This window comes from Nerophis ophidion, linkage group LG08 (assembly GCF_033978795.1).
Source record: "Nerophis ophidion isolate RoL-2023_Sa linkage group LG08, RoL_Noph_v1.0, whole genome shotgun sequence".
Taxonomy (NCBI): Eukaryota; Metazoa; Chordata; class Actinopteri; order Syngnathiformes; family Syngnathidae; genus Nerophis; species Nerophis ophidion.
Genome location: NC_084618.1, coordinates 70622106 through 70644736, shown reverse-complemented (window position 1 = coordinate 70644736; position 22631 = coordinate 70622106). Strand labels below are relative to the sequence as shown.

General features: G+C 33.3%; 1 protein-coding gene across 1 annotated transcript in view; it reads left to right on the top strand.

The window, feature by feature from the left end:
- pde6c (phosphodiesterase 6C, cGMP-specific, cone, alpha prime) overlaps window positions 1-16151 on the top strand; it is a 33471-nt gene extending 17320 nt beyond the window's left edge. The window contains exons 17-22 of the mRNA XM_061909593.1: window positions 699-806; window positions 877-940; window positions 7009-7083; window positions 7163-7246; window positions 7434-7587; window positions 12012-16151. Of these exons, the coding sequence (XP_061765577.1) occupies window positions 699-806; window positions 877-940; window positions 7009-7083; window positions 7163-7246; window positions 7434-7587; window positions 12012-12058 (532 nt within the window). The 3' untranslated portion in view covers window positions 12059-16151. The remainder of the gene's footprint in view (window positions 1-698; window positions 807-876; window positions 941-7008; window positions 7084-7162; window positions 7247-7433; window positions 7588-12011) is intronic.
- Window positions 16152-22631: the final 6480 nt, after the last annotated feature.

The window sequence follows — 22631 nt, the reverse complement described above, 5'->3', positions numbered from 1 at the left end:
TTATTTTAAATGCAAAGTGGTAGGAAATGGATGGATATATGGAATATTTTTTTTTAAATAAATTAAATAAAATACTTTTTTTCAAATAGATTTTCAAAAAATTATGAATCGGTATAGAATCAAGATACTAAGAATCGCAATTACATTTTTTTAATGCACCCTTACTATATATAGTTACCTCCAAGGGGTTTGTTGGATTCTTTTTTTCAACCATGTTACATTTGGGTGGTAATTTGTCGCTAGGCAGAATTTTGGCGAGACTGGCAGCAGAAGAACATTGCTCTGTATTCAATATAAAATGCATGTTTGTGTAGACACTTATTGCGAGGAAAAAATGCAGGAAATGCAGCAAAATACTTTTGATTTGGCAGAAGCACATTGCTCTGTATTTAATTAAAAAAGAGGCATTTGAGTGCTTGTCGCAGGCACAATTTGGGCATTGCTGCCACACAAGATAGAAAAAGGACAGGGAGATTTGGCTTTCCTTAAAAAATAGCACTTTATGGAGTTTATGTACACAAACTAATGCTCTATTATGTGTTCTGTGCACAATCTATATTACAGTTGCTACAGCTGTGTTTGATGAACCTTGTGGAGCATTTGCCTACTTGCCCCAAATGCAAAAAAAAAAATGCCAGTGACCCAAAAAATTATTTGAAATCTTCCACGAATTTAAGTGATTGTGTGTTCTGGCGCAGAAAGAGAACCATGTTCCAGAACATTGTGAACGCCACCGAGCCAATGACGGATGAAAAGGAATCCGTGGCCTACATTTCCAACAACCCCACCAGAAAGGAGGTTATCATGTAAGGAGAAAAATAACATGTGAATATTGAAGTTCCAAATTCTCATGCCTTTCTCCTCTCGTCTTCCAAGGGCTATGATGATGACCGGCTGCGACCTGTCAGCCATCACCAAACCCTGGGAAGTGCAGAGCAAGGTGGGCGTCTTTCATTATTGGCTTTCAAAATAAATGTCGGAGGCGGTGGCTGTAAAACAACACAGCTCGAAGTATAATTATATCACTGAATACATTCGACATTACGTGAAAATAGGCAGAAAACGAGATTTTGAACGTACAGAAAATGCTTCAAAGTTCATTCGAGTAGGTTGCTCCTTTGGAAGAAGTTGTGGGGGAACCTTGTGAGCATGCTATATGTTAGCATGGTAGCTTTCCGTTTGTACACACCGGGGGTCGGCTCTCTGGTGTTTTTTCAAAAATGTATGACAATGGAAAAAGATGAGGCAAAATTTTGTTGTTGTTTTAATATGGTTTCTTTAGGAGGTCAAACATGACACACACTTCTCTAATTGTTAGAAATCACACTGTTTATATTAAACATGCTTCAGTGATTAGAGACTATTTGGCGAGCAGCATTTTGTCCCACTTAATTTTGGCGGTCCTTGAACTCACCGTAGTTTGTTTACATTTACAAATGTCTCCGACTTTCTAAGATGTGTTTTATGACACTCCTTTTTTGTATAATTTTGTCTACCAAACTTTTAAATACTGTGCGTAAAGACACAAAGGTGAGCTTTGTTGATATTATTGACTTGTGTGGAGGGCTAATCAGACATATTTGGTCACTGCATGAATGCACGCTAATCGATGCTAACATGCTATTTATTAGGGGTGTGGGAAAAATTGATTCGCAATTCTCACGTTGTGCGATTCAGAATGGATTCTCTTTTTTTTTTGAAAAATCGATTTTTTTTTTTCTTCTTTTTTTTTTTAATCAATCCAACAAACCACTACACAGCAATACCATAACAATGCAATCCAATTCCAAAACCAAACCTGACCCAGCAACACTCAGAACTGCAATAAACAGAGCAATTGAGAGAAGATACAAACACGACACAGAACAAACCAAAAGTAGTGAAACAAAAATGAATATTATCAACAACAGTATCAATATTAGTTATAATTTCAGCATAGCAGTGATTAAAAATCCCTCATTGACATTATCATTAGACATTTATAAAAATAATAAAAAAGAACAATAGTGTCACAGTGGCTTACACTTGCATGGCATCTCATAAGCTTGACAACACACTGTGTCCAATGTTTTCACAAAGATAAAATAAGTCGTATTTTTGGTTCGTTTGATAGTTTAAACAAATTTACATTGCAATCAGTTGATAAAACATTGTCCTTTATAATTATAAAAGCTTTTTTTTTTTTAAATCTACCACTCTGCTAGCATGTCAGCAGACAGGGGTAGATCCTGCTGAAATCATATGTATTGAATGAATACAGAATCATTTTGAATCGGAAAAATATCGTTTTAGAATCAAGGATCTTATTGAATCGAAAAAAATCGATATATAATCGAATCGCGACCCCAAGAATTGATATTGAATCGAATCGTGGGACACCCAAAGATTCGCAGCCCTACTATTTATGCTAGCTGTGTGTATACAATGCATCATTATGCCTCGTTTGTAGGTGTATTTTAGCTCATTTAATTTCATTTAAGTGCTCTTAATTTGATTTATTTGTTTTATATATCTACTAGAAGACAGCCCGCCGTTTCCTTTAACTTGGACACTAACATCTATACATTTCTAATCCAGTAATTTTTAGGAGTTATCACACCCTGTGAGAAGCCTCCATTTTACTAATGATTTTTAATATTGTAAAAAAGGTGTAGAATAAATATTACATTTCAACATTTCTGTCAACAAATATTTGCGTCAGCCTGTGACACATAGTAATTTTGATAGTAGGCTACTATAGCTACTATAGACACTTACATCATGTGTTGTCTTCATTATAACACTTTTTTATATATAATTTTCGGTCCAATATGGCTCTTTCAACATTTTGGGTTGCCGACCCCTAATATACATGTACATGTCATGATGTAAAGTCAGGACGGCACTTCTGTAACACTTTCTGCATTTCAGTGTTTTCCTGCGAGGAGCTTTCAGGCTACATGTTAGTTAACATTCTAAGCCAGTGACGGGCTGTGCATTTCCCACCTAGGCCTTCAGTGATGTCCTACTTAGTCCGACTTACAAACCCCATTTTCATACGAGTTGGGAAATTGTGTTAGATGTAAACATAAACGGAATACAATGATTTGCAAATAATTTTCAACCCATATTCAGTTGAATATGCTAGAAAGACAACATATTTGATGTTCAAACTGATGAACATTTTTTTTTTGTAAATAATCATTAACTTTAGAACTTGATGCCAGCAACATGTGACAAAAAAGTTGGGAAAGGTGGCAATAAATACTGATAAAGTTGAGAAATTCTCATCAAACACTTATTTGGAACATCCCACAGGTGTGCAGGCTAATTGGGAACAGGTGGGTGCCATGATTGGGTATAAAAGCAGCTTCCATGAAATCCTAAGTAATTCACAAACAAGGATGGGGCGAGGGTCACCAATTTGTAAGCAAATTGTCAAACAGTTTTAGAACAACATTTCCCGACGAGCTAATGCAAAGAATTTGGGGATTTTACCATCTACGGTCCGTAAAATCATCAAAAGGTTCAGATAATCTGGAGAAATCACTGCACGTAAGCGATGATATTACGGACTTTTGATCCCTCAGGCGGTACTGCATCAAAAACAGACATCAGTGTGTAAAGGATATCACCAAATAGGCTCAGGAACACTTCATAACCACTGTCAGTTACTACAGTTGGTTGCTACATCTGTAAGTGCAAGTTAAAACTCTACTATGCAAAGCAAAACCCATTTATCAACAACACCAAGGAACGCCGCTGGCTTCGCTGGGCCCGAGCTCATCTTAGATGGACTGATGCAAAGTGGAAAATTGTTCTGTGGTCTGACGAGTCCACATTTCAAATTATATTTGGAAACCGTGGATATGGTGTCCTCCGGAACAAAGAGGAAAATAACCATTCGGATTGTTATAGGCGCGAAGTACCATGAATTGATTAACGTGGACCCCGACTTAAACAAGTTGAAAAACTTATTCGGGTGTTACCATTTAGTGGTCAATTGTACGGAATATGTACTGAACTGTGCAATCTACTAATAGAAAAAAAAAAGAATCAAGTTCAAAAGTCAGCATCTGTGATGGTATGGGGGTGTATTAGTGCCCAAGGCATGGGTAACTTACACATCTGTGAAGGCACCATTAATGCTGAATGGTCCATACAGGTTTTGGAGCAACATATGTTGTCATCCAAGCAACGTTATCATGGACGCCCCTGCTTATTTCAGCAAGACAATGCCAAGCCACGTGTTACAACAGCGTAGTTTCGAAGTAAAAGAGTGCGGGTACTTTCCTGGCCCGCTTGCAGTCCAGACCTGTCTCCCATCGAAAATGTGTGGCGCATTATGAAGCGTAAAATACGACAGCGTAGACCCCGGACTGTTGAACGACTGAAGCTCTACATAAAACAAGAATGGGAAAGAATTCGACTTTCAATGCTTCAACAATTAGTTTCCTCAGTTCCCAAACTTTTATTGAGTGTTGTTAAAAGAAAATGTGATGTAACACAGTGGTGAACATGCCCTTTCCCAACTTCTTTGGCACATGCTGCAGCCATGAAATTCTAAGTTAATTATTATTTGCAAAAAAAATAAAGTTTATGAGTTTGAACATCAAATATCTTGTCTTTGTAGTGCATTCAACTGAATATAGGTTGAAAATAATTTGCAAATCATTGTATTATGTTTATATTTACATCTAACACAATTTCCCAACTCATATGGAAACAGGGTTTGTAAATAAATACCTCTCAAAATACCATAATTAATGTCCTCACATGACCACGGTTTGTAAAATACTATAGAGAAAGCCACTTGCGCACTACTGGGAATTGAAGCAACTCAATTTGTCACTAGTGTACAAAAAGGACTATTTTTTGGCGCCTTTAAAAATCAATAAACCCGCATGGGACATGGTACTGTAAAAACAAAAATAATTGTAAAAAACATATTGAATGTGAACAAATATAGTTGGTTGATTTGAGTGTAAGTGGCAGGCAAACCGTTATATCTGCCACCTAATCAACGATTTTCTCTGCTACTTTGTTGGTTAAAAAAAGTGAGTTCGGCTGATTTCTCCGCTGGCCGAGTATGGCTCCGGTGCCACTTTCTGCTTTCATAGGTTACAACTTGTGATTGGACACTTGGGAGTGACAAGTGAGTATCCAATCACAGTCACGTTCAACGTAAGGCTACTGTCAACAACTCGTGATCTGATCGCAACTGTCTGTTAACTGAATGTACCCCCTTCGTTAAACTGCACAGTTGGGTCAGAAGGCCTCCAGCACTGGCAACAAGCTAGCTGAATTGTGATTGGATAAAAGGTCTAACTTAAAAGAGCAACACTGGGGCCTAATATGACATGAAGAGAATATGATGAATACTTTTATATATTTATGTAAAGTCAATTAAAAATAAAATAAACTTTTGTTAATTAATGATTTATGTTAGGCCAGCAGAGAAGACCTTGCTGGCCCTGACCGCACACCACTGTGCTAAGATAATGTCAAAATGTTCCAATCAACCTGGTTTCTCTGAAGTTTTTTTCAATCCACATATTCTATTACCAAACTGCCCACTTAGTTTTTACTACTTCAACATTTCAGCATTCGTTTTACATTTCAGCACATTTCTAAAGCATTTTAGTTCCGCCCGAGTTTTTTAGTCGGTGGTCAAATCAACGTTACAACCTGACATTGAATAAATGTCACCAAAAGCATGTTGTTTCAGCGTTGTATTTGTGTTGTAGAATATATGTTGGGAAATGACCAAATTTCAATGGTCAAATCGACGTCAGAACCGGACGTTGAATCCTCTAAAGGCTTAGTTGGCCACATGCGTGGACAGCACCTTTTAGCTCTTATTTCCAAAATGTTGTCCACTACTGAATTGGGGTCTTATGGCCTTTATGTGGACACTTATACTCCCATCTGGTGATGTCAGAAGAGTAAAACATACAATGGAATTTTGAAAAAAAAGTGTAAAAATAAGTATTAGCATGTCACTAAACATGAAGTACACGTTTGTTACTTATGGACTAAGTACCGTATTTTTCGGAGTATAAGTCGCACCTGCCGAAAATGCATAATAAAGAAGGAAAATAACACATGTAGGTCGCACTGGAGTATAAGTCGCATTTTTTGGGAAATTTATTTGATAAAACCCAACACCAAGAATAGACATTTGAAAGGCAATTTAAAATAAATAAAGAATAGCGAACAACAGGCTGAATAAGTGTACGTTATATGACGCATAAATGACCAACTGAGAAGGTGCCTGGTATGTTAACGTAACATATTATGGTAAGAGTCATTCAAATAACTATAACATATAGAAAATGCTATAAGTTTACCAAACAATCTGTCACTCCTAATCGCTAAATCCGATGAAATCTTATAAGTCTAGTCTCTTAAGTGAGTGAGCTAAATATTATTTGATATTTTTCACGGTAATATGTTAATTATTTCCCACATAAGTTCTTCCTGAGTATTAGTCGCACCCAAACTATAAAAAAAACTCCGACTTACAGTCAGAAAAATAAGGTACATCATATCAAAAGATGATTTTTAGTTTTTATTGTAATTAGGGTCCAAGAAGCCCATATAGCAAAGAGAAATAAAAAACAGCTTGGGCCTTAAGAGGTTTTAAACGTCGTCAAAATGCATGTCTGAGTTGCTCAACGTCATGTTCTAATTCAACAAGTTTTCAACCAGGTGCCTGCTGGGTTGCTTGGCCACTGCTTGGCTGAATTAATTGAGAGACAATCATTTGCCTCAAAAGAAAGATAAAGGACAGGGAGATTGGTCAAAACGTGTGCAAAAATCGCTCAAAAAGCACTACAGAACTCGTTGTGAGAAATCCGAGGTCTTGATTGATTCTTTGATTGCTTACATGATTTTTTTAAGTGATTCCCAATACTTAAACTGACAAACAAATAAAGGATTGAAAGGTAGATCTGATTTTAAAACACAATCAATCAGAAAAAAAACGATTAAATAGGAATGTATTTGACATGTTTTTCGTGACTCTAGGTGGCGCTGATGGTCGCCGCCGAATTCTGGGAACAGGGAGATCTGGAGAGATCGGTTTTGGACCAGCAACCAATTGTAAATAATCAAATTTACATATTTTTTTTTTCTTTTTGTTTGCTGTGTATCAACTAAAAAGTGTGTCGTTGTTTTTTAGCCCATGATGGACAGAAACTGCGCCGAGCAGCTACCCAAGATGCAGTGCGGTTTCATTGACTTTGTGTGCTCGTTTGTGTACAAGGTAATGTCCTCCTCTGGCTTTTCGGAAATGTGCAGACCTGTCAAAACAACTGGAGAATGTCCAAGTGAAAGTTGATAGATTGCAGGAATGTTCCCTTGCCATACGTGAAAAAAGGCTTTTTGGACAAGAGCGAGCGTGTGAGCGGGCCTCGCCCTAACTTGTGCTCCTTGTCCTTTTGCCCTGCAAGGAGTTCGCCAGGTTCCACAAGGAGATCCAGCCCATGTTTGACGGCCTCAACAACAACCGCTCGCACTGGAACGAGCTGGCCGAGGTGTACAACGCCAAGATGAAAGCCATCGAGGACGAGAAGAAGAAACTGGAGGAGGAAGAAGCCAGGAAAGGTAACAAAGTAGACGGAAAGTTCAAAGAAATTCTCTTTTTATAGAAATATATTTTAAATATAACCAGGGTGTTCACCGTCTTCCGCCCGAATGCAACTGAGATAGGCTCCAGTACCCCCCGCGACCCCAAAAGGGGCAAGCGGTACGAAATGGATGGATGGACAACGACAAAAAACGCACAATGTTATGAAACATTTTTTTGTTAACTAGTAGTTGCTCCCAATTGAAAACACCGAATCATGCGATTTCTTCCAGCCAATCAACAAAGCAAAAATTCTGATGACATTTATTAAGTCTGAAGAAATACTACGGCCACATTTCCTTTTATTCAAATAATAAAGTTATGGTTTTATGCAGAAAAGGTTGTGATATCATTCAGAAGAAAAAAACCATCTTCAGATATAAAATCATAATATTAGTTAGAAAACATTTTAAATGAATAAACTGGTACTATTAGATCAGTGATTCTCAAACTGGTAGTGGTACGCGGGCTTCATCTAGTGGTATGCCAAAGAATCCCTTAATGAAATTTTCAAACACAGTGTTACTGTTCAAACCGTTAATGTTACAGTGGCTAAAAATATTAAATATTACTTGTTAAATAAAACCTCCCTGTTTTTAATAAATACTTAGGCCTATTATGCTACTGTATTTTAATGTTGATCATCGTGGTGGTACTTACAAGTTAGTCACTGTATTAGATGAAAAGACAATAATTCCAGACCACAGTCCAAATTTTATGAGAAAAAGTTGCAATGTTTGGAAAAAATGTAGTTAGAATATACTGTCAGGTTGTAATATTGCAAGAAAAACAGCCCATAATTTCACCACAGAAACTTCAAGAAATACATTTGGGACATTACGAGAAGAAATCAGTTGTTTTGAAAGAACAAATGTGTTCTAAAATGGGGAGATTGGGGGGTGGAGAACCATTAAATGAAAGGAAAATATTGCACTTGTATAAAAGTAAAATTGTAATATTTGAAGAAAAACAGCGCATAATTTTCTCACAAGAAAATAAAGAGAAAGTTGTGACTTTTTGAGAAAAAAGTTAGTTGTTTTTTTAAGAACAAATGTGTTGTATAATGGGGAAAAAAATCCTCATGACTAAAAGGAAAATGTTGCAATTGTATTAAAGTTGTAATAGTGCAAGAAAAACGGCACATACTTTTTTTTTTTCAAAAAAATATTGTAATTTCATTAAATAAAAGCGACATTACATCAAGAAAAAAACATGATTAAAAGGAAAAATGTCTCAATTGTATGAAAATAAAGTTATAATATTGCAAAAAAAAAACTGCACATAATTTTCCCACAAAGAATAAAGATAAAGTTGCAACTTTATGGGGAAATAGTTAGATTTCGTCAATAACAAATGTGTTGCATAATGGGGAAAAAATCCTCATGATTAAAAGGAAAAATGTTGCAACTGTATTGAAATAAAGAAAAACAGCACATCATTTTACCACAAAAAAAGTCCTAATTTAATGAAATAAAGTGACATTACGAGAAAAAAGTCGGGATTTAAAAAATAAAAAAAATGTCTTGTAATATAAGAAAAAATGTTGCAATTGTACAAAAAAAAGTTGTAATATTGCAAGAAAAACATCACATAATTCTCCCAAAAAGATGTTCTAACTAGATGGAAAAGGAAATCAGTGATACTGTTGGGAAGAAGGAAGTTACGACTTTGTTCGGCAATTTTATTCGTAAAATCAATCGCCCCGGAAAAGTTTTGTGCACGTGGTGTCATGATAAAATTGACTATGGATCACAAGGTTTCAAGGCTTTGGAAGTACATGCGAAACGCCAAAAACATATGAAACAACTTGAAGCAAGGAAAACTTTTCACTAGCTGGTACTTTTGGATGTCAACCGAAAGTGAGCAAACCTTCCGGACTTCATCCTTTGTTTACATCGACAACTGCCGTAGACATCGAGAGGAAAGATCCACCCAAACAATCCACTTCAGTTGCAGACAGGGCAGTTAATAATGAGGTAAGCTAAAAAATATTAGCTTGCGAAATACGCATGTTTGTTTTAAATATTAACCAATTATTGCTTTGCGAAATATAAATGGGTTTTTCTAAAAATAAAAAGCCACATGAAATTATATTATGAAATTACAGAAATCGCAACCCGAGGGTCACTGGTTCAAATCCCACCTAGTACCAACCTCGTCACGTCCGTTGTGTCCTGAGCAAGACACTTCACCCTTGCTCCTGATGGGTGCTGGTTGGCGCCTTGCATGGCAGCTCCCTCCATCAGTGTGTGAATGTGTGTGTGAATGGGTAAATGTGGAAGTAGTGTCAAAGCGCTTTGAGTACCTTGAAGGTAGAAAAGCGCTATACAAGTACAACCCATTTATTTATTTATTTAAATTCAAAGAGTCGCATTATTGATACCAGTTAACAATTTATTTGAAATACATTTGCATGTAATACTATTTTGTAATATTAAGTTCTTATGTAGTCTCATGTTAGGGAAAGCTCATGTTAGGGCTCTCAGAGCAAGTAAATGTGTGAAGTGAACTGAAGTAATGTGGTAATATTGTAAATAATCTGTAGATCATGGGTCACCAACCTTTTTGAAACCAAGAGCCACTTCTTGGGTACTGATTAATGCGAAGGGCTACCAGTTTGATACACACTTAAATAAATTTCCAGAAAAAGCCAATTTGCTCAATTTACCTTTAATAAATAAATCTATATATATATATATATATATATAAAAAAATGGGTATTTCTGTCTGTCATTCCGTCGTACATTTTTTTTCCTTTTACGGAAGATTTTTTGTAGAGAATAAATGATGGAAAAAACCACTTAATTGAACGGTTTAAAAGAGGAGAAAACACGAAAAAAATTAAATTTTGAAACATAGTTCATCTTCAATTTTGACTCTTTAAAATTCAAAATTCAACCGAAAAAAATGAAGAAAAAAACTAGCTAATTCGAATCTTTTTGAAAACAATTTAAAAAAGAATTTATGGAACATCATTAGTAATTTTTCCTGATTAATATTAATTTTAGAATTTTGATGACATGTTTTAATTAGATTAAAATCCAATATGCATTTTGTTAGAATATATAACAAATTGGACCAAGCTATATTTCTAACAAAGACAAATTGATATTTCTTCTAGATTTTCTAGAACAAAAATTTTAAAAGAAATTCAAAAGACTTTGAAATAATATTAAAATTTGATTCTAAAGATTTTCTAGATTTGCCAGATTATTTTTTTAAATTTTAATCATAAATTTGAAGAAAGATTTCACAAAGATTCTTCGTCAAAAAAACAGAAGCTAAAATGAAGAATTAAATTAAAATGTATTTATTATTCTTTCAGTAAAAAAAAAATATACTTAAACATTGATTTAAATTGTCAGGAAAGAAGAGGAAGGAATTTAAAAGGTAAAAAGGTATATGTGTTTAAAAATCCTAAAATCGTTTTCAAGGTTGTATTTTTTTCTCTAAAATTGTCTTTCTGAAAGTTATAAGAAGCAAAATAAAAAAATAAATGAATTTATTTAAACAAGTGAAGACCAAGTCTTTTAAAATATTTTCTTGGATTTTCTAATTCTATTTGAGTTTTGTCTCTCTTAGAATTAAAAATGTCGAGCAAAGCGAGACCAGCTTGCTAGTAAATAAATACAATTTAAAAAATAGAGGCAGCTCACTGGTAAGTGCTGTTATTTGAGCTATTTTTAGAACAGGCCAGTGGGCGACTAATCTGGTCCTTACGGGCTACCTGGTGCCCGCCGGCACCGCGTTGGTGACCCCTGCTGTAGATAATAACACTGATCAATGTGACACCTGTGGATGTGAAATGAACACAAGATGTAAATATTAGTGACTAAATACTGTTGGGACTGAACCAGATACAATGATTCATTAGGATAATTGGGGTATGTATTTTCTATTAATGTTTTCATGTCTTTAAAAACTAAAATATTTTCTTCAAATGGTGCTGTCTTTGTTAATTTTAGCATGTTAAATTGGTGAAAAATCAGGAGCTTCAGGGGGCGTTGCCCCCATTGTCCCCCCACCTCGTCCCCCAGACCCCCGGAAATGTTTTCAGTCTTTTTCATTTTGGTCAAATCACATGCCTGAACATAATGAGTTAAACAAGGACAGAAGATTGAAAAATGCAAACTTTCACTTGAAGTTTTAGGGGGACATTTAACCCAACGTGAGCAAAATAAAGTGCAAAAATAGGCACAGAAAAGACGTACATCGGATTTATTGTGTAGGCAACATTTTTTGTGCGCGGAACAGAGGCAACAGTTTTATTCGGTTCACGTTCAAATTCTGTGTGTTTGAAATTGTATTTGAAAAGTCAACATGAGCCAACAATCATATCGATAGAAGCACTTTTATGGAAGATGAACAATTAAAGATGAATTGTTGCTTCCTTGTTTTCCAGCGGGCGGCGGCGGCGAAGGGAAGTCAAAAACGTGCGTCGTCTGCTAACTTCCTCCTCCTGGCGCTTGGATATGAACTGTTGAGCCTCCTGCTTGGATCTATAGCACTTCCCGGTTAGGTCCAGTCCAACCTAGACCACTGTTAGTCTCTTAGACCTGCCTGAGCACGGAATATTCACGCACGACGAAGAACAATGTGGAAATTCTTGAAGACATGTTGGACGATGGAATGTTTCCACTTCTTCAGACATGATCCACGGACGCTAAACCCCGCCCACAACTCCTCATGTCATGTTGCTAGCCAGTTACGCATTGTCTAGTTGCACTTAGCTGCTGATGTTTGAGCAGCGCCCAATGGATGCAGGCTGCGCTCATTAGAATGCAAACCTCAAAACCAGTGAAGTTGGCACGTTGCGTAAATGGTAAATAAAAACAGAAGACAATGATTTGCAAATATTCAATTGAATAGACTGCAAAGACAAGATATTTAATGTTCCAACTGTTTTTGCAAATAATTATTAACTTTGAATTTAATGGCAGCAACACATTACAAAAAAGTTGGCACTGGAGCATTTTTACCATTGTGTTACATGGCCTTTCCTTTTAATAACACTCAGTAAAGGTTTGGGAGCTGAGGAGACAAAATTTTTGAAGCTTTTAAGGTGGAATTCTTTCCGATTCTTGCTTGAGTTGTTTAACAGTCCGGAATCTCCCTTGTGGGATTTTACGCTTCATATTGCACCACACATTTTCAATGGGAGACTTGTCTGGACTACAGGCAGGCCAGTCTAGTACCCGCACTCTTTTACTATGAAGCCACGCTGTTGTAACACGTGGTTTGGCATTGTCTTGCTGAAATAAGCAGGGGCGTCCATAATAATGTTGCTTGGATGGCAACATATGTTGCTCCAAAACCTGAATGTACCTTTCAGCATTAATGGTGCCTTCACAGATGTGTAAGTTACCCATGCCTTGGGCACTAATACACTCCCATACCATCACAGATGCTGGCTTTTGAACATTGCGCCTAGAACAACCCGGAATGTTCTTTTCCTCTTTGTTTCGGAGGACACGACGTCCACAGTTTCGAAAAACAATTTGAAATGTGGACTCGTCAGATCGTGGAACACTTTTCCACTTTGCATCAGTCCATCTTAGATGAGCTCGGGCCCAGCGAAGCCGGCAGCTTTTCTGGGTGTTGTTGATAAATGCCTTTGCTTTGCATACTAGAGTTTTAAGTTGCACTTTCAGATAGAGCAACAAACTGTAGTTACCGCCAGTGGTTTTCTGAAGTGTTCCTGAGCCCATATGGTGATATCCTTTACACGCTGATGTCACTTCTTAATGCAGTACCGCCTGAGGGATCCAAGGTCGCGGGCGTTCAATGCTATGTACAGTGATTTCTCCAGATTCTCTGAAGCTTTTGATGATATCACGGACCGTAGATGGTGAAGTCCCTAAATTCCTTGCAATAGCTTGTTGAGAAATGTTGTTCTCAAAACTGTTTGACAATTTGCTCACGCATTTGTTCAAAAAGTGGTGACCCTCGCCTCATCCTTGTTTGTGAATGGCTGAGCATTTCATGATTTTATACACAATCATGGTACCCACCTGTTCCCAATTACCCTGCGGGATGTTCCAAATAAGTGTCTGATGAGCATTCCTCAGTCTTTTTTTTCCACTTTTGTCAGCTTTTTTTAAATATGTTGCAGGCATTAAATTCCAAATGAGCTAATATTTGCAAAAAATAAGAACGTTTACCAGTTCGTAGGTTAAGTATCTTGTCTTTGCAGTCTGTTCAATTGAATATAAGTTGAAAAGGATTTGCAAATCATTGTATTCTGTTTTTATTTAACATTTACACAACGTGCCAACTTCGCTGGTTTTGGGTTTTGTAATAAAAATTGGAAATTTAAAAGTACATCTTTGGGGCGGTTTAGCTCGGTTGGTAGAGTGGCCGTGCCAGCAACTTGAGGGTTGCAGGTTCGATTCCCGCTTCCGTCATCCTAGTCACTGCTGTTGTGTCCTTGGGCAAGACACTTTACCCACCTGCTCCCAGCGCCACCCACACTGGTTTGAATGTAACTTAGATATTGGGTTTCACTATGTAAAGCGCTTTGAGTCACTAGAGAAAAAAGCGCTATATAAATATAATTCACTTCACTTCATAAGAGAAAAGTCGGAATTTTGTTAAAAAAAAATAATTTAACTTTATGAGGTACAGCAAATCTAATTTCTTTAACTAAAGTGGTGATTTTACACGACTGACATCCGGAATCTTACAAAAATACCTTTTTGAAGATTACGAGAAAAAATCATGATTGGTAAAACAAATGTAAAAGTGGCATGGGAAAAGCAAAAAAGTTGAAAATTAATTCACAATATCTTTAGAAAACCATTTTATTATAAACAATGTTGCAGTACGAGAAAAATGATATTTGGAAAACTATGAGACAAATCTTGTAAATTTGTGAGCTTGATAAGAACTACAGGAAAACTTTTTTGAACTTTTCTCTACAAAAAAATCTGAATATTCCAAAAAGGCTTAACAGGACATTTGTAAATGATATTTTGAGTTATTTTATGAGAATAAAACAAAAGCAGCTTCACGAGACAATCGTAAATTACTTGAAGTGTCATGATTCAATGACAAAAAGTTGTAATATATTATAAAATAATACAAACATTTTATAGAGACAGAAAAGTTGACTATTTTGTAATATTAAGGAGAAATGTGTAATATTTGGAGAAAGTCGACGAGATAAATGAGCAGAAATTTGTCATTGTTTTACGAGATTTACCAAAAAAAAAGTCCTAATTTGGGGTTAATCAGTTGAAGAAACATTCCAAGCGTTGAGGCCAACAAAGAATGAGAGCACTTTTGCTTGAGTAGGAAAAGTTTCATGATCAATCTACTGGATAAACACATCGATTGGGCCAAAGTCCTCCTTGATGTGGCACAAAGCTGAACTGTTTTACCCTCTTTTTTTTTTTTTTTTAGTAACAAGCCTCCTCTTTCAAAACATGAGCGATCAATCAAAGGTCCTTAATCCTATCAGGGCAGCTTTACAGCTACCTGGAAACATCGCTCCCTCCCTGCTTGAGGAGCACAAAAAGTGCACCCGGGCCATCATTTCATAACCCGGGACACGTTGAAATGACCTCATCGAGTGTACGTGTCAGAGATGTATGTAAGAAGCAAATAAACGGGAGTTCACCGTGATCACTTTAGTTTTTGTGTCACCGTGTCATTGTTAGGCAAGGAACGAACCTAAGCAACCCGCCCGCAAGACTTAGCGGCAACAAGCGCTCCTTCTTAGTCACATATCGTGCAAGGATCTCTCAGGCCCAAAGCTGGATGAGCCTGCAGGAAAGAGGATAAGGGGATTGCTTCTGATCCAACCCCCCCCCCCGACTCAACTGTGTCTGGATCTGCTTGACATCCCCACGCGCTCTGCCTGCGTCTTCAAGCTGTCCTTGTGCGCCTCAACTCACCTAATACTCTTAATTCTTACAAGGAACTATTTTGTTACTCATTTTTTGTAAAGGCAATTTTAGGAGTGGTAATATCACATGGAAAATTGCGCGATATTTTTCCAAAATATGTCCTAGTTTCGAGAAGAAAAGTTGTAAAAATACCCGGAAAAGATTCGGAATTAAAAAAAAAAAAATTGTCGTATTATGAGGCAAAACAATAACATTGTTACAATGCAAGAAAAAAAATCCTAGTTTGAGTAGATAAAATTGTGATGATATCACAAATATTTGTAATTTTTTGAGAATAGATGTGCTGTACTAAAAGGAAAAAAATTGAGTGAAAACATGTTGCAATTGATCAAGGTAAAAATAGTAATGAAAATAGCACCTGATTTTAACACAAAAATTCCCTAATTTCAGGAATAAAAGTTGGAAAAATACAACAAAAAAGTCAAAAATAAAAAAAAAAAAATTGTCATATTATGAGGCAAGACATATTTTAATGGGGAAATGCTGCAAAATCATACAACAATAAAATTGTTACATAACAAAAACAACTGCATGTATTTTAAACCAAAAAATCCTAATTTGAGTAAATAAAGTTGTGATAATATCATAAATATTTGTAATTTTTTGAAAATAGATGTGCTGTACTAAAAAGGGGGGGGAAAAATTAAGAAAAAATGATGCGATTGACCAAGATAAAAAATAGTAATAAAAATAGCACTTGATTTTGACACAAAAATGTCTTAATTTCAGGAAGAAAAGTTAGAAAAATACGGATTTTTAAAAAAAATTAATTGTCATGTTATGAGACAAGACAATTATTTTAATGGGAAAATGCTGCAAAATTATACAACAATAAAATTGTTACATAGCAAAAAAAAAAAACAGCATGTATTTTAAACAAAAAAATCCTAATTTGAGTAAATAAAGTTGTAATAATATCACAAATATTTGTAATTTTTTGAAAATAGACGTGCTGTACTAAAAAGAAAAACAAAATTCAATGAAAAAATGTTGCAATTGACCAAGATAAAATATAGTAATAAAAATAGCACTTGTTTTCAACACAAACAATTCTTAATTTTAGGAAGAAAAGTTGAAAAAATACGTCAAAGAAGTCAAAAATTAAAAAAAATAAATTGTCATATTACGAGGCAAGACAATTATTCTAATGGGGAAATGCTGCAAAATTATACAGCAATAAAATTGTTACATTGCAAAAAAAACCTGCATGTATTTTAAACAAAAAAATTCTAATTTGAGTAAATAAAGTTGTGATAATATCAGAAATATTCGTAATTGTTTTAAAATAGATGTGCTGTACTAAAAGGGAAAAAATATATATGAAAAAATGTTGCAATTGATCAAGATAAAAAAAAGTAAAAATAGCACTTGATTTTAACACAAAAATGTCTTAATTTCAGGAAGAAAAGTTGGAAAAATATGACAAAAGTCGGAAATTTAAAAAAATAAATTGTCATGTTATGAGACAAGACAATTATTTTAATGGGAAAATGCTGCAAAATTATACAACAATAAAATTGTTACATAGCAAAAAAAAAACAGCATGTATTTTAAACAAAAAAATCCTAATTTGAGTAAATAAAGTTGTGATAATATCACAAATATTTGTAATTTTTTGAAAATAGATGTGCTGTACTAAAAAGAAAAACAAAATTCAATGAAAAAATGTTGCAATTGACCAAGATAAAAATAGTAATAAAAATAGCACTTGTTTTCAACACAAACAATTCTTAATTTTAGGAAGAAAAGTTGAAAAAATACGTCAAAGAAGTCAAAAATTAAAAAAAAAGATTGTCATATTATGAGGCAAGACATATTTTAATGGGGAAATGCTGCAAAATCATACAACAACAAAATTGTTACATAGCAAAAAAAACTGCATGTATTTTAAACAAAAAAATCCTAATTTGAGTAAATAAAGTTGTGATAATATCATAAACATTTGTAATTTTTTTTAAATAAATGTCCTGTACTAAAAGGAAACTTTTTTTTTTTTTTTTAAATGACGCAATTGACCAAGATAAAAATAGTAATAAAAATAGCACTTGATTTTAACACAAACATTTCTTAATTTCAGGAAGAAAAGTTGGAAAAATATGACAAAAGTCGGAAATTAAAAAAAATAAATTGTCATGCTATGAGACAAGACAATTATTTTAATGGGGAAATGCTGCAAAATTATACAGCAATAAAATTGTTACATTGCAAAAAAAACCTGCATGTATTTTAAACAAAAAAATTCTAATTTGAGTAAATAAAGTTGTGATAATATCACAAATATTCGTAATTGTTTTAAAATGGATGTGCTGTACTAAAAGGGAAAAAAAAATATGAAAAAATGTTGCAATTGATCAAGATAAAAAAAGTAAAAATATCACTTGATTTTAACACAAAATGTCTTAATTTCAGGAAGAAAAGTTGGAAAAATATGCCAAAAAAGTCGGAAATTTAAAAAAATAAATTGTCATGCTATGAGACAAGACAATTATTTTAATGGGGAAATGCTGCAAAGTTATACAACAATAAAATTGTTACATTGCAAAAAAAACAGCATGTATTTTATACAAAAAAATTCCTAATTTGAGTAAATGAGGTTGTGATAATATCACAAATATTTGTAATTTTTTGAAAATAGATGTGCTGTACTAAAAGGAAAAAAAAAAATATGAAAAAATGTTGCAATTGACCAAGATAAAAATAGTAATAAAAATAGCACTTGATTTTAACACAAACATTTCTCAATTTCAGGATGAAAAGTTGGAAAAATACGACAAAAAAGTTGGAAATTAAAAAAAATTAATTGTCATGTTATGAGACAAGACAATTATTTTAATGGGGAAATGATGCAAAATTATACAACAATAAAATTATTATATTGCAAAAAAAAACGGCATGTATTTTAAACAAAAATGTTTCAACTTCAGTAAATAAAGTTGTAATATCACAGATATTTGTAATTTTTTGAAAATAGATGTGCTGTACTAAAAGGAAAAAAAAAGTTTTTATGAGAAAATGTTGCAATTGACCAAGATAAAAATAGTAATAAAATTGCACTTGATTTTAACACAAACATTTCTCAATTTCAGGAAGAAAAGTTGGAAAAATACAACAAAAAAGTCAAAAAAAAAAAAAAAAAAAATTGTCATTTGAGGCAAGTAAATTATTAAAATTGGGAAATGCTGCAAAATCATAAAACAATAAAATTGTCAGCCAAAAAAAACTGCATGTATTTTAAATTAAAAAAAATCCTAATTTGAGTAAATAAAGTTGTGATAATATAAATATTTGTAATTTTTTGAAAATAGATGTGCTGTACTAAAAGAAAAAAAAAGATTAATGACAAAATGTTGTAATTGACCAAGATAAAAATAGTAATAAAAATATCACTTGATTTTAACACAAACATTTCTGAATTTTAGAAAGAAAAGTTTTGAAAAATACGACAAATAAGTCGGAAATTTAAAAAAATTAATTGTCATGTTATGAGACAAGACAATTATTTTAATGGGGAAATGCTGCAAAATTATACAACAATAAAATTGTTACATAGCAAAAAACCCAGCATTTATTTTAATCAAAAATTACTTAACTTCAGTAAATAAAGTTCTAATAATATCACAAATATTTGTAATTTTTTGAAAATAGATGTGCTGTACTAAAAGGAAAACATTTTTTTAAGAAAACATGTTGTAATTGACCAAGATAAAAATAGTAATAAAAATAGCACTTGATTTTGACACAAAAATGTCTTAATTTCAGGAAGAAAAGTTACAAAAATACGACAAAAAAGTCGGATTTTAAAAAAAATTAATTGTCATGTTATGAGACAAGACAATTATTTTAATGGGGAAATGCAAAATTATACAACAATAAAATTGTTACATAGCAAAAAAAAAACATGTATTTTAAACAAAAAAATCCTAATTTGAGTAAATAAAGTTGTGATAATATCACAAATATTTGTAATTTAATTTAAATAGATGTGCTGTACTAAAAGGGAAAAAAAATGTTAAGAAAAAATGTTGCAATTGACCCAGATAAAAAATAGTAATAAAAATAGCACTTGGTTTTAACACAAAAAATTCTTAATTTCAGGAAGAAAAGTTGGAAAAATACGACAAAAAAGTCGGAAATTTAAAAAAATAAATTGTCATGCTATGAGGCAAGACAATTATTTTAATGGGGAAATGCTGCAAAATTATACAATAAAATTGTTACATTGCAAAAAAGCAGCTTTTATTTCAAACAAAAATTTCCTATTTTCAGCAAATAAAGTTGTAATAATATCAGACGTTTGTCATTTTTGGAAATATATGTATTGTACTATAAGGGAAAAACATTTACAATGAAAAAATGTTGCTATTGAACAAGATAAAAATAGTAATATTGCAAGAAAAATAGCACTTTATTTTAACATAAACATATCCCAATTTTAGGAAGAAAAGTTGGAAAAATACGACAAAAAAGTCGGGAAAAAAATTGTCATACTATGAGGCAAGGCAATTATTTTAATGGGGAAATGCTGCAAAATTATACAACAATAAAATTGTTATATTGAAAAAAACAGCATGTATTTTAAACAAAAAAAGTCCTAATTTGAGTAAATAAATTTGTAATATCACAAATATTTGTAATTTTTTGAAAATAGGTGTGCTGTACTAAAAGGAAAAAAAAAAATTTTTTAATGAAAAAATGTTGCAATTGAACAAGATAAAAATATTAATAAAGCAAGAAAAATAGCACTTGATTTTAACAAAAATGTCTTAATTTCAGGAAGAAAAGTTGGAAAAATAAGACAAAAAAGTCGGAAATCTAAAAAAATAAATTGTCATGCTATGATGCAAGACAATTATTTTAATGGGGAAATGCTGCAAAATTATACAATACAATTGTTACATTGGAAAAAAACAGCTCGCATTTCAAACAAAAATTTCCTATTTTCAGCAAATAAAATTGTAATAATATCAGACGTTTGTAATTTTTGGAAATATATGTGCTGTACTATAAGGGAAAAACATTTACAATGAAAAATGTTGCTATTGAACAAGATAAAAATAGTAATATTGCAAGAAAAATAGCACTTGATTTTAATATAAAATGTTCCCAATTTCAGAAAGAAAAGTTGGAAAAATACCACAAAAAAGTCGGAAATTTAAAAAAATTAATTGTCATATGAGGCAAGACAATTATTTTAATGGGGAAATGCTGCAAAATTATACAACAATAAAATTGTTACATAGCAAAAAAAACAGCATGTATTTTAAATGAAAATGACTTAACTTCAGTAAATAAAGTTCTAATAATATCAAATATTTGTAATTTTTTGAAAATAGATGTGCTGTACTAAAAGGAAAAAAAGTTTTTAAGAAAACATGTTGCAATTGACCAAGATAAAAATAGTAATAAAAATAGCACTTGATTTTGACACAAAAATGTCTTAATTTCAGGAAGAAAAGTTAGAAAAATACGACAAAAATGTCGGATTTTAAAAAAAATTAATTGTCATGCTATGAGACAAGACAATTATTTTAATGGGGAAATGCTGCAAAATTATACAACAATAAAATTGTTACATAGCAAAAAAAACAAAACAGTATGTATTTTAAACAATAAAATCCTAATTTGAGTAAATAAAGTTGTGATAATATCACAAATATTTGTAATTTAATTTAAATAGATGTGCTGTACTAAAAGGGAAAAAAAATGTTATGAAAAAATGTTGCAATTGACCAAGATAAAAATAGTAATAAAAATAGCACTTGGTTTTAACACAAACATTTCTTAATTTCAGGAAAAAAAGTTGGAAAAATACGACAAAAAGTTGGAAATTTAAAAAAATAAATTGTCATGCTATGATGCAAAATTGGAATACTGCAAGAAAAATAGGATATACGTTTAACATAAAAATGTATATATTTCAAGAGATAAAATTGAAAAAAATTTGAAATTTTTTTGAAAAATGTGGGCAAAACCATACAATTTAGTAGACAAAATGATGCAATTGCCTGATGTCATGGGTATTAGTGCTCCTCACATCTGAACATTGTTTATAATGTGAGCCACCAACAGCAAGAGCGATTCGGACCGAGAAATCGACAATTTTCCCATTAATTTGAGCGAGGATGAAAGATTTGTGGATGAAGAAATGTAGAGTGAAGGCCTACAAAATAATAAAATACTAATACCTGGGATTTATATGCGCTTTTCTAAATACCTAAAGTCACTTTACATGTGTGTGTGTAACTTTATTAGAAAAGAAAACTAAGATAAGTAAGCAAGAAAAGAAAAAAAAAGAAAAACAATAAAGAAACACTCAGGGCAGGGTCAGTTTGGAAAGGCTAGTAGGGCCTATTATTATTATTATTATTATTATTTAAAAAAAAAAAAAAAAGGCGATTGCAGTGAGAGCGATTCAGATGTTTTTAGACAAATTTACTAGGATAATTGTGGGAAATCCCTTATCTGCTTATTGTGTTGCTAGTGTTTTAGTGAGTTCAATAGTACCTTAATGTCGGAGGGGTGTGGCCACGGGTGTTTTGACGCCAGAGTCCCAGAGAGAAGTCACGGCAGCTGCAGGAGGACGCTGGCTTCGCTGATGTCTCCGGTAAGAGGCGACTTATTTCCACAATTTTCTCACCGAAAACTGCTGGGATCCATGTTCGCTTAACCGCTCTGATCCATAGTAAAGCTTCACCTCCGGGAATTTTAAACAAGTTTGTGTGGCTAAAGGCTAAAAGCTTCCCACCTCCATCTTTCTACTTTGACTTCTCCATTATTAATTGAACAAATTGCAAAAGATTCAGCAACACAGATGTCCAGAATACTGTGTAATTATGCGATGAAAAGAGACGACTTTTAGCCGTAAGTGGTGCTGGGCTAATATGTCCCCTGCAACCAAAAACGTCACAAACACGCGTCATCAAATTTAAAATTGTAATTTAGTAAACTAAAAAGGCCGTATCGGCATGTGTTGCAATGTTAATATTCCATCATTGATATATAAACTATCAGACTGTGTGGTCGGTAGTAGTGGCTTTCAGTAGGCCTTTAACAAAAATGCATGGTTTGAATAAGGAATTTCCCACCTCCTTCCTTATAGAATGAAATCAGACCGA